Source organism: Trichomycterus rosablanca, chromosome 18 (genome assembly GCF_030014385.1).
Source record: "Trichomycterus rosablanca isolate fTriRos1 chromosome 18, fTriRos1.hap1, whole genome shotgun sequence".
Lineage (NCBI taxonomy): Eukaryota > Metazoa > Chordata > Actinopteri > Siluriformes > Trichomycteridae > Trichomycterus > Trichomycterus rosablanca.
This window is the reverse complement of record NC_086005.1, coordinates 20,924,761-20,939,615: the sequence shown is the minus strand read 5'-3', so window position 1 is coordinate 20,939,615 and position 14,855 is coordinate 20,924,761. Positions and strand designations below refer to the sequence as shown.

Genomic DNA, 14,855 nt, shown 5'->3' with positions numbered 1-14,855 from the left:
AGACGATCGCTCATCTATTGCTGCTGTTTGAGTTGGTCATCTTCTGGACCTTCATCCGTGGGCACAGGACGCTGCCCACGGGGCGCTGTTGGCTGGATATTTTTGGTTGGTGGTATCCACTCATACCAGCACAACACACACTAACACACCACCACCATGTCAGTGTCACTGCAGTGCTGAGAATGACCCACCACCCAAATAATACCTGCTCTGTAGTGGTCCTGGGAGAGTCCTGACCATTGAAGAACAGCATGAAAGGGGGCATGCATACAAACAGATGGACTACAGTCAGTAATTGTAGAACTACAAAGTGCTTCTATATGGTAAGTGAAGCTGATAAAATGGACAGTGTGTGTAGAAACAAGGAGGTGGTTTTTATGTTATGGCTGATACGGTGGTCAATTAGTATCTGCTTCAGGCACTGTATGTTATATTAATTTGGGATTTTTCTTTGTCGGGGGGAGGGTCAATGTTTAATCATTTAATGTCAAATTGATAGACTGAGACATACTTAAATGAGATGCTGAAACAAAAGCAAACTGAAGCTCCAGTTCATAATACTCCAGCACTTACATCTGAACTGAAACAGCTTTGATGTACTTGGACAAAAGCAGAGAGTCCAGGCTTCAGCTGGTTTATAAATATTTTGCCTGATCCTGTTACAGGTTGTTCTTCCAGAGTATTGAGGGATGAATGGTCTGGGCAACCGCTCTAGTATGGATGGCCCATAACTCAATCTTGCTACTTGAACGTTTCCAAATGATATATACAATTACTATATCTCACACTGACAGTGACTGTATCACTTGCATTGTTTGCAATAATTAATAATGTCTGCTGCTATTATTGTTGCTGTACAAGTCCTACGCTATAGTTTATATACCAAAGTATGTGCTATGATATATATTCACAGATATACACCGATCAGGCATGACATTATGACCACCTTTCTAATATTGTGTTAGTCCCCATTTCACTGCCAAAACAGCCCTGACCTGTCGAGGCATGGACTCCACTAGACCCCTAAAGGTGTGCTGTGGTATCTGGCACCAAGATGTTAGCAGCTGATCCTTTAACTCCTCTAAGTTGCGAGGTGGGGCCTCCATGGATCGGACTTGTTTGTCCAGCACATCCCACAGATGCTCCATTGGATTGAGATCTGGGGAATTTGGAGGCCGAGTCAACACCTCAAACTCGTTGTTGTGCTCCTCAAACCGTTCCTGAAGCATTTTTGATTTGTGGCAGGGCGCATCATCCTGCTGAAAGAGGCCACAGCCATCAGGGAATACCGTTTCCATTAAAGGGTGTACATGGTCTGCATATGTGCTTAGGTAGGTGGTTCGTGTTAAAGAAACAAACAGCCACATGGATGGCAGGACCCAAGGTTTCCCAGCAGAACATTGCCCAGTGTCACACTGCCTTTGCCGGCTTGCCTTCTTCCCATAATGCATCCTGGTGCCATGTGTTCCCCAGGTAAGAGACACACACGCCCGTACCCGGCCATCCACGTGATGTAAAAGAAAACGTGATTCATCAGACCAGGCCACCTTCTTCCATTGCTCCGTGGTCCAGTTCCGATGCTCACATGCCCATTGTTGGCGCTCTCGCCGGTGGACAGGGGTCAGCATGGGCACCCTGACTGGTCTGTGGCTATGCGGCCCCGTACGCAACAAACTGTGATGCACTGTGTATTCTGACACCTTTCTATCAGAACCAGTATTAACTTCTTCAGCAATTTGAGCTACAGTACACACAGGCCGGCCTTCGCTTCCCTCGTGCATCAATGAGCCTTGGTCGCCCATGACCCTGTCTCGGTTCACCACTGTTCCTTCCTTGGACCACTTTTAATAGATACTGACCACTGCAGACCGGGAACACCCCACAAGAGCTGCAATATTTATTCAACAATGTCAAACTCTTTTAAATGTTGCATAGCTTGGTAATATAATAGTATGTAAGTCATGCCCTTATCAGTGTTTGAACCTTATCCTGTTGTATGTAAAAATGCACTTTCTTGACAACTAAACAGTTGAAACACTTGAATTGTTAAAGAAAGGAAGTTAGCAATAAAAAATCTTGACCGTTGGAGGTTCTTTTGATGTGGCTTGGTTGTTTTAAGTGTTGCACACCTTATCTTTCCATTCCTAATAAAAGGGGGCAATAGGGGTACCATAATCTTCCACTGCAGTTCCCTCTTCCATTTCCTATTTAATCAGCAAAGTCATGATGGGTGACAGAATTTACACGCTTAAAACTACAGACACATTTTAGCTGTTTGGATGTTAATTAGCTGGTGCTCTTGGGATCATGATTTTTTCATCTTATGCTTTACAGATAATATGTAGTGTGTTTGGTGATACCGCATGTTTGGTTTCACTGTGCATGATCAGCAAATTTTGTGATTTGTTCAGATGTAAGATTGCAAACACTTACTCACTTTCTTAACCGCTTATCCAATTAGGGTCACGGGGGTTGCTGGAGCCTAGCCCAGCTTCTCAATGGGTGCAAGGCACACCAGTCCATCGCACAGACAGACAGAGACACACATACAGACACACACCCATTCACCTATAGGGCAATTCAGAGTGTCTAATTAACCTGACTACGTTTTTGAACTGTGGGAGGAAACCCACACAGACACAGGGAGAACATGCAAACTCCGCACAGAAAGGGCCCGGATCGCCCCGCCTGGGGATCGAACGCAGGACCTTCTTGCTGTGAGGTGACAGTGCTACCCACTGTGCCGCCCAGATTGCAACCAATGAAATGAAATCTTTCTATGTCTGTCTATCTATCATATATCTATCTACCTGTCTGTCTATCTATCCTATCTGTCCATCCACCCATATCTATCCATCCATCCATCCATCCATCCCAATCCAATCCAATCCATCCAATCCAATCCATCCATCCATCCATCCATCTATCCAACCATCCATCCTATCTGTCTATCCATCCTATCTGTCTATCCAACCATCCATCCTATCCATTCTATCTATTCTATCCAATCTGTCTATCTATCCATCCATCTATCCTATCCATCCATCCATCCTATCCGTCCATCCATCCTATCCATCCATCCCATCCATTCCATCTATCTATCGATTGGATTGAGATCTGGGGAATTTGGAGGCCAAGTCAACACCTCAAACTCGTTGTTGTGCTCCTCAAACCATTCCTGAAGCATTTTCCTGAAGCATCCATCCTATCCATCCATCCTATCCGTCCATCCATCCTATCCACCCATCCATCCATCTATCTATCTATCCTATCCATCCATTCTATCTGTCTATCCATCCATCCATCCATCCAACCATCCATCCATCCATCCAATCCATCCATCTATCTCTACACACACACATTATGTATGAATAAATGTGGGGCGGCACAGTGGCCAAATGGGTAGCACTGTTGCCTCACAGCAAGAAGGTCCTGGGTTTTATCCCCAGGTAGGGTTGGTCCGGGTCCTTTCTCCCCGTGTCTGCGTGGGTTTCCTCCCACAGTCCAAAGACATGCAAGTGAGGTGAATTGGAGACACTAAATTGTCCATGACTGTGTTCGATATAACCTTTGAACTGATGAACCTGGTGTGCGAGTACTGATAGTAATGATAGGTGCTAGTTAAAACGTTTGATCACAACAAATCATGCTCAGACTCCACTTTTCCTCTCAAAAAACTAATTTTAATTAAAACAAAAAAAAATGTTGAATCATTAACAAGTTTATAAAACAGTGATTTAGTTACATAAATAAATCGATATTGGTGTATCAAATTTTAAGTTCAACTTCATGAGCATGTTGACACGGGTGATGAAGTACAATCGTTTACCTTTTATAATAAATAAAATAAAGAACATGATATTTCTGTTTCTAAACAAACAAAAAAAGAGCTACAGACATACCTCTAAGGAAGAGAACGAGACACTTGACAATGTTTTGCAACGAGAAAAAAAAGGAAAAGTCGCTTTTTAAAGCACAAGGTACAGAACCATTCAAGCTAAAAATTAAAGACACTAAAAAGTTGAAACCAAAGTCGGTTGGCTTTCATTTTAATTAACAGGTTTGGTAGTTAGAACTCCAGTTTGGTTACTTTAAAGCATTAAGACAAGGCAAGAAAGAAGGCTGTTCTCATTGGAGGAATTCTAGAGGAACGAACGAAATCAAACGCATTTAAATAAAATAAAAAAATGAAAAGCATTAAAAATGTTCGAACAGTCAGATTTACACAGCAACTTTCTGACCTGCACAAAGTCAAGATGTCGGCAGAATGAGCGAGTACGCGCGTGTTATTGTGCAGAGACGCCAAGCTTGATCGTTATGGAAAGAGATGGGGGACGTGGTCAGGCTTCAGGGTGTGTGGTTGCTAGCAGGTCGGGTTTCTGCTGGATCTACGTATCCCGAGGCACGCGGGCCCGCGGGTTCTTGCATTCCCTAATCTTTAATGCTAAGGCTTTTGCTGCTCTGGCTTTGCTGCTTTACACTGATCGTCCAGAAAACGCCTCTACGGAACAGAACCCCTCGTCATCGTTTCGACATACCGGTCGGATCGCGCAGTAGGTCAGGACGGGCGACTCTGCATAGGTACCGGCGTCCGAACCTACCCGATCCATCGAAATTCCCACTCGAGGGCAGGGTTTAGTCCTTCTGATATGTTTCGGTTTGAACCAAGGTACTGCAGCTTCAAGTATTTTTGCATTACATAGAATATTCTTTTATAAATTAGTTAATGTATACATTTTTTTCAATATTCAGACATATACTATCATATATACAGTACAATAAAATGCTCTCATTCTCTCTTTTTTTCCATGATCATTTTTCTGTTTTTTTTTTCCTTTTTTTTCTTGAGAAATCCCTGAGAATGTATGTCGACAGTCGCTAAGTTTCCACAAGCGCAAAAGCACAGCAGGGTTTCGGTGGATCTGTGAGCATTCGTGTATTTGTGACATGCTTATGTAGGAAGAGCACTGCAAAGCCACACAATCAGCCTGGTACAAAAAGAAAATGAAGAAAGAGAAAAAAAACATGTCCTAAACTTAATCTTCGTATCGAACACTTTTGTACACCGATAAGGGGTGGATGGATTAAGGAGGGGGGAGGGGGTAAAGCTGGAGCCATACGAGGTACTTTTTTTTTTTTACTTAGGATGGAGGTGCTTTGTTTGGTTTAAAGCCATACTTCTTTCTCTTTGAGGCTGTGAATGTTGAGGAGATAACGTATCTGGAGTGCTATGTGGGCTTTCGCCACTCGACAACATATACTCAGTGTAAACCAAAACCTTTTTTTTTAATCCCTCTCTCGCTCTTATTCCTTTCTCTTTCTTCCACACATATAAAGGGAAACACACACAACTTCCACGACGTGACGTTTTTTTTCCATTTTTTTTGTTTGCAAACTAAAAAAAAGTCTATACACATAATACCGGTCTGGCTTACCAACTGTCCGCTTGTCGTTTTGTGTTCCGCTTTTCCATTTTTGTTTCCTTCTTATCAGTTTCGAAAGAGGCAGACGAGTTTAAAAAAAAGAAAAAAAGTCGACGTGAGTCTTCGCGGGGTCAACCGAACCTCTCGCGTACGAGCATCATGAGTTTCTTCTTGCCCTTGTAGATCTGTTTCAGGTTATCTATGAATTGCGCGAACTGCACGTGGCCGTCGTGCGCCATGAGGAAGGTATCGCGCGCCTTGCCTAGGAATTCGATAAACTCGCCGTAGTGGCGCGGGCTGATGTGCGTGAGCCTGGAGTGCGTGGTGTTGATGTAGGCGCCGATCGTGGCGTCCAGCAGCTGCCTCAGAGGGGCCTTGTCCAGAGACATTAGCTTGGGCGTGGTGTTTCTGCGCCCGTGCAGCGGTGGAGTTGGCACGGTGGCCAACGTGCACCGCCGCAAGATGTCCGAGAGCACAGTGGCGCACTTGACGCTCTTTACGACCAGCGGGATGATGGCGGCCAGTTCGCTCTTGCCCAGCGAGTGGCTCAGGGCGCACGCCCAGAGTACGTCGTTGATGGCGGGGTGCGTGTCCTGATTGTACGCCAGACTTAGGTGCGCCATGGCCAGAGTGGCCAGCTTGTAGGCGCGCGCCGGATAGCCGCGGTGCTCCATGTAGCGCGCGATGGTGAAGAGCTGAGCGTGCGTCATGGCTGCGGGCGCGGCGTCCAGAGCGATCTGGTAGGCCGTCTCGAACGCTGCCGGCTCCTTCTCGCACAGAGTCAGGGCCGATAGTGCACAGCTGGCCGGGTCCTTGACGGCGCACTGCAATGCCAGTGTGCGTGCACTACTTGCTAGTTTCTCCTGTTGCCGGGCGTCCAGGCGCAGACGTGCCGCCGTGCTGCTGGACAGAACCGCCGTCGCTACAATGCTGGTGGCTTCAGTGGGTGTGAACAACGTGAACCAGCTCTTCATGATGCTGTCCAGTGCATACACACCTAAACACAAAAGAAATATAAACGTATTAAATTATATTATAAATATAATTATACATTACTCCAATCAGACATAACATTATGACCACCTTCCTAATATTGTGTTGGTCCCCCTTTTGCTGCCAAAACAGCCATGACCCATCGAGACATGGACTCCACTAGACCCCTGAAGGTGTGCTGTGGTATCTGGCACCAAGATGTCAGCAGCTGATCCTTTAACTCCTGTAAGTTGTGATGTGAGGCCTCCATGGATCTGACTCGTCTGTCCAGCACATCCCACAGATGCTCGATTGGATTGAGATCTGGGGAATTTGGAATCCTAATCAACCCCTCAAACTCGTTGTTGTGCTCCGCAAACCATTCCTGAAGCATTTTTGCTTTGTGTTAGGGCGCATTATCCTGCTGAAAGAGGCCACAGCCATCAGGGAATATCGTTTCCATGAAAGGGTGTACATGGTCTGCAGCAATGCTTATGTAGGTGGTACGTGTTAAAGTAACATCCACATGGATGGCAGGACCCAAGGTTTCCCAGCAGAACATTGCCCAAAGCATCACACTACCTCCGCCAACTTGCCTTCTTCCCATAGTGCATCCTGGTGCCATGTGTTCCCCAGGTAAGCGACGCACACGCACCCGGCCAACCACTACTGTAAAGGAAAATGTGATTCATCAGACCAGGCCACCTTCTTCCATTGCTCCGTGGTCCAGTTCCGATGCTCACGTGCCCATTGTTGGCGTTTTCGGCGGTGGACAGGGGTCAGCATGGGCACCCTGACTGGTCTGTGGCTACGCAGCCCCATACGCAACAAACTGTGATGCACTGTGTATTCTGACACCTGCAGTTTGGAAGATGCTCTGACCCAGTCGTCTAGCCATCACAATTTGGCCCAATTTTTCCTGCTTCTAACACATCAACTCTAAGGATAAAATGTTCACTTGCTGCCTAATATATCCCACCTACTAACAGGTGCCGTGATAGAGATAATCAGTGTTATTCACTTCACCTGTCAGTGGTCATAATGTTATGCCGGTGTAAGTGCCAATGCTTTAAGGTCCATTTTAAGTGTGCATTTCAATTCTTAAATAAGCTTAATATTTAATAAAGAAGAAATTATATTAATAAAAACACCTCAAAACATGTTAGTGGCTGGAAACTGTCAAGAGGCTTAAACTTACCGACTTCCGTGGCACAAGTGACTAACCATCGCACCATCTCTCGCCTTCGCCAGTTTAGTGTCGAAAGCGTCATTCGCATGACCTTTGAAGAAAGACAGTACAAACACGATGACTGTGACGACTCCAGTAAAATGGGAAAAAAGCTAAACTAAACCACACCGTGCTATGACTAAGCAGAGCTTTTAGAGCGGGTGTTTACCTGAAGGCCCAGCTCCAGGGACACTTTCAGCAGAGTGATGTCAGGCAGGCTGTCCATGAGCGTGGCGATTTTAAAGGCATCCTGCGCCAGTTTAAATATGTGAGAGGACGAGTGGATGTTTTTTTGGATGGACTCTAATACTGTTTCCAGCCTCCGAGAGTCACCTAAAAGCAAAGCACACGTTAAGATTAAGATGCATTTACTTCCAGTGCAGACTCATACTTTAAGAAGTACTTTTGCACTTTCACTAAAACACTGTGAGGCTGCGATCACAAGTACGTTTGCCAGAACTACTTATTAACTATGCAACCCATCAGCTCTCATTGCAAGCTGCACGATCCAGGGGCGCTTGGGTGGCGCGGCACCCCATATATGGTATCCCATACCCACAGAGAGTTCAAAATCTCTGGCTGGGTGCTCAACAGATGCCATTAGTCGTGTCTGAAGAAGGAAAGGTTGGATAGGGTTCCTACTCTTTGCCACTGAGCTTTACTATCCCACTCACTCACTTTCTTAACCGCTTATCCAATTAGGGTCACCGGTGGTGGGGTGCTGGAGCCTATTCCAGCTTTTCAATGGGCGCAAGGCACACAGTAACACCCTGGACGGGGCGCCAGTCCATCGCAGGGCAGACACACATACACACACACATTCACCTATAGGGCAATTCAGTGTCTCCAATTAACCTGACTACATGTTTTTGGACTGTGGGAGGAAACCGGAGCTCCCGGAGGAAACCCACGCAGACTCTGTACCCAGGGCCTTCTTGCTGTGAGGCGACAATGCTACCCACCGAGCCACCGTGCTGGGTAGTGTGTGTTGTGCTGGTATGAGTGGATAAGACACAGCAATGCGGACACCTCACTGTCACTGCTGGACTGAGAATAGTCCACCAACCATTTACATTTACATTTTCAGCATTTAGCAGACGCTTTTATCCAAAGCGACTTACACAGTGAGCGGAACACAATGAGCAATTGAGGGTTAAGGGCCTTGCTCAGGGACCCAACAGTGGCAACTTGGTGGTGGCGGGGCTTGAACCGGCAACCTTCTGTTTACTAGTCCAGTAGTCTGACCACTGATGTAGGTCTAGAAGAAGACCAACTCAAACATCAGCAACAGATGAGCAATCGTCTCTGACTTTACATCTACAAGGTGGACCAACTAGGTAGGAGTGTCTAATAGAGTGGACAGTGAGTGGACACGATATTTAAAGAAAAACCTCCAGCAGCGCCGAGAATGATCCACCACCCAAATAATACCTGCTCTGTGGTGGTCCTGTAGGGGACCTGACCATTGAAGAACAGGGTGAAAACAGGCTAAAAAAGTATGTAGAGAAACAGATGGACTACAGACAGTAATTGTAGAACTACAAAGTGCTCCTATATGGTAAGTGGAGCTGAGTGTAGAAACAAAGAGGTGGTTTTAATGTTATGGCTGAGCAGTGTATGCTTGCAATGATGCTGCGCTTACAGGAAATGCACCCTACATGGATTGTGACACGAGCTGCCTGAAATAAATTCACAACTAAACGGAAATCATTTAAACACAAGTTCCACATCCAAAAATAGGTACCAGACACAAGCCCAAACGAACAGATTATCAAGGTCAAGCCGAAGACTAACGTATTTGAATTCCGCTTTGCGATTTAAATGTTAAATCACTTGTTTTTTGCCTGTATGTAAGCACTGATGAGTATGACAATTACCCTTTGATTTCCTGTCCTCTGTCTACAAAGCCACGTCCTGGCGTTCAGACTGCCGGACTCACACACACGCACATACACACACCTCTGCATATTCATGCAGTGACTCAGCATGATCAGATCTCAAGTATGGAAGCATATAGAACTGTTTTTCCTTTTCAGATCAATTGAGCCACAATTTCTAAAGCTCCAACTGTTATAATGCACTTACTGCATTGTTCATTTAATTATTGGTTTATTTAGTCTGGCCTTTTTTCTCTTTCTCTTGTGGACAAAATGACATTTTTAAGTATCCACTACGAATGAGAGATTGTATGAGCACACTAAACGTTTTAGATGTTACATCCTGTTCTTTGCATTCTGCATGGATAATCGTGCGAGTACATTTGCGTAGGACTGTGAGTGTGTGTGTGCAAATGAGAAACTTTGTTTAGATATACACCAATCAGGCATAACATTATGACCATTTTATCAGCTCCACTTACTATAGAAGCACTTTGTAGTTCTACGATTACTGACTATAGTCCATCTGTTTCTCTACATTCTTTTTTAGCCTGCTTTCACCCTGTTCTTCAATGGTCAGGACCACTACAGAGCAGGTATTATTTAGGTGGTGGATGATTCTCAGCACTGCAGTGACACTGACATGGTGGTGGTGTGTTAGTGTGTGTTGTGCTGTTTTGTTGTGGTGTTTTAAACACCTCACTGTCACTGCTGGACTGAGAATAGTCCACCAACCAAAATTATCCAGCCAACAGCGCCACATGGGCAGCGTCCTGTGACCACTGATGAAGGTCTAGAAGATGAGCAACTCAAACAGCAACAATAGATGAGCGATCGTCTCTGACTTTACATCTACAAGGTGGACCGACTAGGTAGGATTGTCTAATAGAGTGGACAGTGAGTGGACACGGTATTTAAAAACTCCAGCAGCGTTGCTGTGTCTGATCCACTCATACCAGCACAACACACACTAACACACCACCACCATGTCAGTGTCATATTTCATTATATCTTTTCATGGGACAACACTATAGACATGAAACTTGGATATAACTTAGAGTAGTCAGTGTACAGCTTGTATAGCAGTGTAGATTTACTGTCTTCTGAAAATAACTCAACACACAGCCATTAATGTCTAAATAGCTGCAACATAAGTGAGTACACCCCACAGTGAACATGTCCAAATTGTGCCCAAATGTGTCGTTGTCCCTCCCTGGTGTCATGTGTCAAGGTCCCAGGTGTAAATGGGGAGCAGGGCTGTTAAATTTGGTGTTTTGGATACAATTCTCTCATACTGGCCACTGGATATTCAACATGGCACCTCATGGCAAAGAACTCTCTGAGGATGTGAGAAATAGAATTGTTGCTCTCCACAAAGATGGCCTGGGCTATAAGAAGATTGCTAACACCCTGAAACTGAGCTACAGCATGGTGGCCAAGGTCATACAGCGGTTTTCCAGGACAGGTTCCACTCGGAACAGGCTTCGCCAGGGTCGACCAAAGAAGTCGAGTCCACGTGTTCGGCGTCATATCCAGAGGTTGGCTTTAAAAAATAGACACATGAGTGCTGCCAGCATTGCTGCAGAGGTTGAAGACGTGGAAGGTCAGCCTGTCAGTGCTCAGACCATACGCCGCACACTGCATCAACTCGGTCTGCATGGTCGTCATCCCAGAAGGAAGCTGACGCACAAGAAAGCCCGCAAACAGTTTGCTGAAGACAAGCAGTCCAAGAACATGGATTACTGGAATGCCCTGTGGTCTGACGAGACCAAGATAAACTTGTTTGGCTCAGATGGTGTCCAGCATGTGTGGTGGCGCCCTGGTGAGAAGTACCAAGACAACTGTATCTTGCCTACAGTCAAGCATGGTGGTGGTAGCATCATGGTCTTGGGCTGCATGAGTGTTGCTGGCACTGGGGAGCTGCAGTTCATTGAGGGAAACATGAATTCCAACATGTACTGTGACATTCTGAAACAGAGCATGATCCCCTCCCTTCGAAAACTCATGGCAGTTTTCCAACAGGATAACGACCCCAAACACAACCTCCAAGATGACAACTGCCTTGCTGAGGAAGCTGAAGGTAAAGGTGATGGACTAAACCCAATTGAGCACCTGTGGCGCATCCTCAAGTGGAAGGTGGAGGAGTTCAAGGTGTCTAACATCCACCAGCTCCGTGATGTCATCATGGAGGAGTGGAAGAGGATTCCAGTAGCAACCTGTGCAGCTCTGGTGAATTCCATGCCCAGGAGGGTTAAGGCAGTGCTGGATAATAATGGTGGTCACACAAAATATTGACACTTTGGGCACAATTTGGACATGTTCACTGTGGGGTGTACTCACTTATGTTGCCAGCCATTAAGACATTAATGGCTGTGTGTTGAGTTATTTTCAGAAGACAGTAAATCTACACTGCTATACAAGGTGTACACTGACTACTCTAAGTTATATCCAAGTTTTATTTCTATAGTGTTGTCCCATGAAAAGATATAATGAAATATTTGCAGAAATGTGAGGGGTGTACTCACTTTTGTGATACACTGTATGTGCTTGTGTGCCTGATGTGTTTAACTGTGCACCAGTCAGTAATTAATGGTTCTAATGAGGACTGTTAAAAGGAAAGCTCACCTTTGGCCGCAGTGAGCATGGTGGAGGCCAGCTCACACTGTTGGGACTCAATGTGGCTAAGCGTGAACCATCGTGGGTAGCGGTTGGGCACGACAGATACTATGTGGTGAGGCCGGGACATGTCTCCGGAAGGAGCTGTGGATTCCAACACTGGTAACCTTAAAAATACACAGAAAAAAAAAACAGTAATTAAAATGATTGTTAAGCTTAGATAAGTGGGATCCTCACACGGGGCACTGAAAACCATAATAGAAATAAAGCAAACAACGTCAGGAAGTTCATTAAGTATCAGTATCCTAATGAACCTCTGCTATAATGAATTACATGGGCATAGGCAAAAACCATAGGCATTATTAAACGTTTCTACCCCTTTCGCCCATTCAATTAAAGCAGCTCTTGCAATAGACTTTCCAATTAATCTCACAGTTGTTTAATAGGGTTGTGCACAGGGGTACAGACAAGACCCTATCCAAGTGTTTTCATAAAGTTCAAAGCACATCATTTATACTACACTGATCAGCCATAACATTAAAATCACCTCCTTGTTTCTACACTCACTGCCCATTTTATCAGCTCCACTTACCATATAGGAGCACTTTGTAGTTCTACAATTACTGACTGTAGTCCATCTGTTTCTCTGCATGCTTTGTTAGCCCCCTTTCATGCTGTTCTTAAATGGTCAGGACCCCCACAGGACCACCACAGAGCAGGTATTATTTGGGTGGTGGATCATTCTCAGCACTGCAGTGACACTGACATGGTGGTGGTATGTTAGTGTGTGTTGTGCTGGTATGAGGGGATAAGACACAGCAGCGCTGCTGGAGTTATTAAACACCTCACTGTCACTGCTGGACTGAGAATAGTCCACCAACCAAAAATAACCAGCCACATGGGCAGCGTCCTGTGACCACTGATGAAGGTCTAGAAGATGACCAACTCAAACAGCAAAAATAGATGAGCGATCGTCTCTGACTTTACAGCTATAAGGTGGACCAACTAAGTAGCAGTGCTGCTGTGTCTAATACACTCATACCAGCACAACACACACTAACACACCACCACCATGTCAGTGTTGAGAATGATCCACCACCCAAATAATACCTGCTCTGTAGTGGTCCTGGGAGAGTCCTGACCATTGAAGAACAGCATGAAAGGGGGCTAACAAAGCATGCAGATAAACAGATGGACTACAGTCAGTAATTGTAGAACTACAAAGTGCTACTATGTGGTAAGTGGAGCTGATAATATGGACAATATTTGTAGAAACAAGGAGGTGGTTTTAATGTTATGGCTGATCGGTGTATTTTATCCTCACATTAGACAAACTGCACTACACCCTGAAGCAGGCATGTCAAATCGTACATTAAAGTATGGTGTTAATTTCATACCAGCCTCCAAAGCAAAACACTGGATCAGGAGACGGCAGGTATATGAATGGCGAGGTCTTTTTATAGGTTGAGTCAATACTAAGCCACAGGCTGCTACCGCACCTAAATTTAGGTGCCTCTGTCTTTTATTTAATTCAGTTTGTGTGCTCGTCGCTGGCTGCAAATCCACAGAAAACATAATCCAATCCCAGTAAAGCACGATAATGTTCCGGTATTGTGTTGAGGGTTTGAGAGGACAAGAAAATAAACTGTGAATAAATATCATTTCATTCATTATGCATTTTCACTAACTGATTCGTCTTAGGTGCTTCATCTCACATTACATGCAAAGCAACTTACAGCGACACCCCACGAGTCACGGTAAGTCCGGCATTATATTGTCTTACCAATAAGAGGAAGCCAATCTCCATGAATGTTAATAGGAGAATATTCAAAACTCCTCAGTGACCATACACTATATTGCCAAAAGTATTCACTCACCCATCCAAATAATTGAATTCAGGTGTTCCAATCACTTCCATGGCCACAGGTGTATAAAACCTAGCACCTAGACATGCAGACTGCTTCTACAAACATTAGTGAAAGAATGAATCGCTCTCAGGAGCTCAGTGAATTCCAGTGTGCTACCATGATAGGATGCCACCTGTGCAACAAGTCCAGTCATGAAATTTCCTCGCTACTAAATATTCCACAGTCGACTGTCAGTGGTATTATAACAAAGTGGAAGCGATTGGGAATGACAGCAACTCAACCACGAAGTGTTAGGTCACGTAAAGTGACAGAGCGGGGTCAGCAGATGCTGAGGCGCATAGTGTGCAGAGGTCGCCAACTTTCTGCAGAGTCAATCGCTACAGACCTCCAAACTTCATGTGGCCTTCAGATTAGCTCAAGAACAGTGTGTAGAGAGCTTCATGGGATGGGTTTCCATGGCCGAGCAGCTGCATTCAAGCCTTACATCACCAAGCGCAATGCAAAGCACGCAGTCACTGGACTCTAGATCAGTGGAGACGTGTTCTCTGGAGTGACGAATCCCGCTTCTCCGTCTGGCGATCCGATGGACAAGTCTGGGTTTGGTGGTTGCCAGGAGAACGGTACTTGTCTGACTGCATTGTGCCAAGTGTAAAGTTTGGTGGAGGGGGGGATTATGGTGTGGGGTTGTTTTTCAGGAGTCGGGCTCGGCCCCTTAGTTCCAGTGAAAGGAACTCTTAATGCTTCGGCATACCAAGAGATTTTGGACAATTTCATGCTCCCAACTTTGTGGGAACAGTTTGGGGATGGCCCCTTCCTGTTCCAAAATGATGAATTAGAGCAGAGACTGCGAGCCAGGCCTTCTCGTCCAACA

At 45.3% G+C, this 14,855-nt stretch overlaps 1 protein-coding gene across 1 annotated transcript in view; it reads right to left on the bottom strand.

Moving 5' to 3' along the window:
* Positions 1–3,669: 3,669 nt before the first annotated feature.
* zswim6 (zinc finger, SWIM-type containing 6) overlaps positions 3,670–14,855 on the bottom strand; it is a 115,712-nt gene continuing 104,526 nt past the window's right edge. The window contains exons 11-14 of the mRNA XM_063014622.1: positions 12,126–12,283; positions 7,793–7,956; positions 7,594–7,675; positions 3,670–6,420 (exon numbers count right to left, since the gene is read on the bottom strand). Coding sequence (XP_062870692.1) covers positions 5,555–6,420; positions 7,594–7,675; positions 7,793–7,956; positions 12,126–12,283 — 1,270 coding nt within the window. The 3' untranslated portion in view covers positions 3,670–5,554. The remainder of the gene's footprint in view (positions 6,421–7,593; positions 7,676–7,792; positions 7,957–12,125; positions 12,284–14,855) is intronic.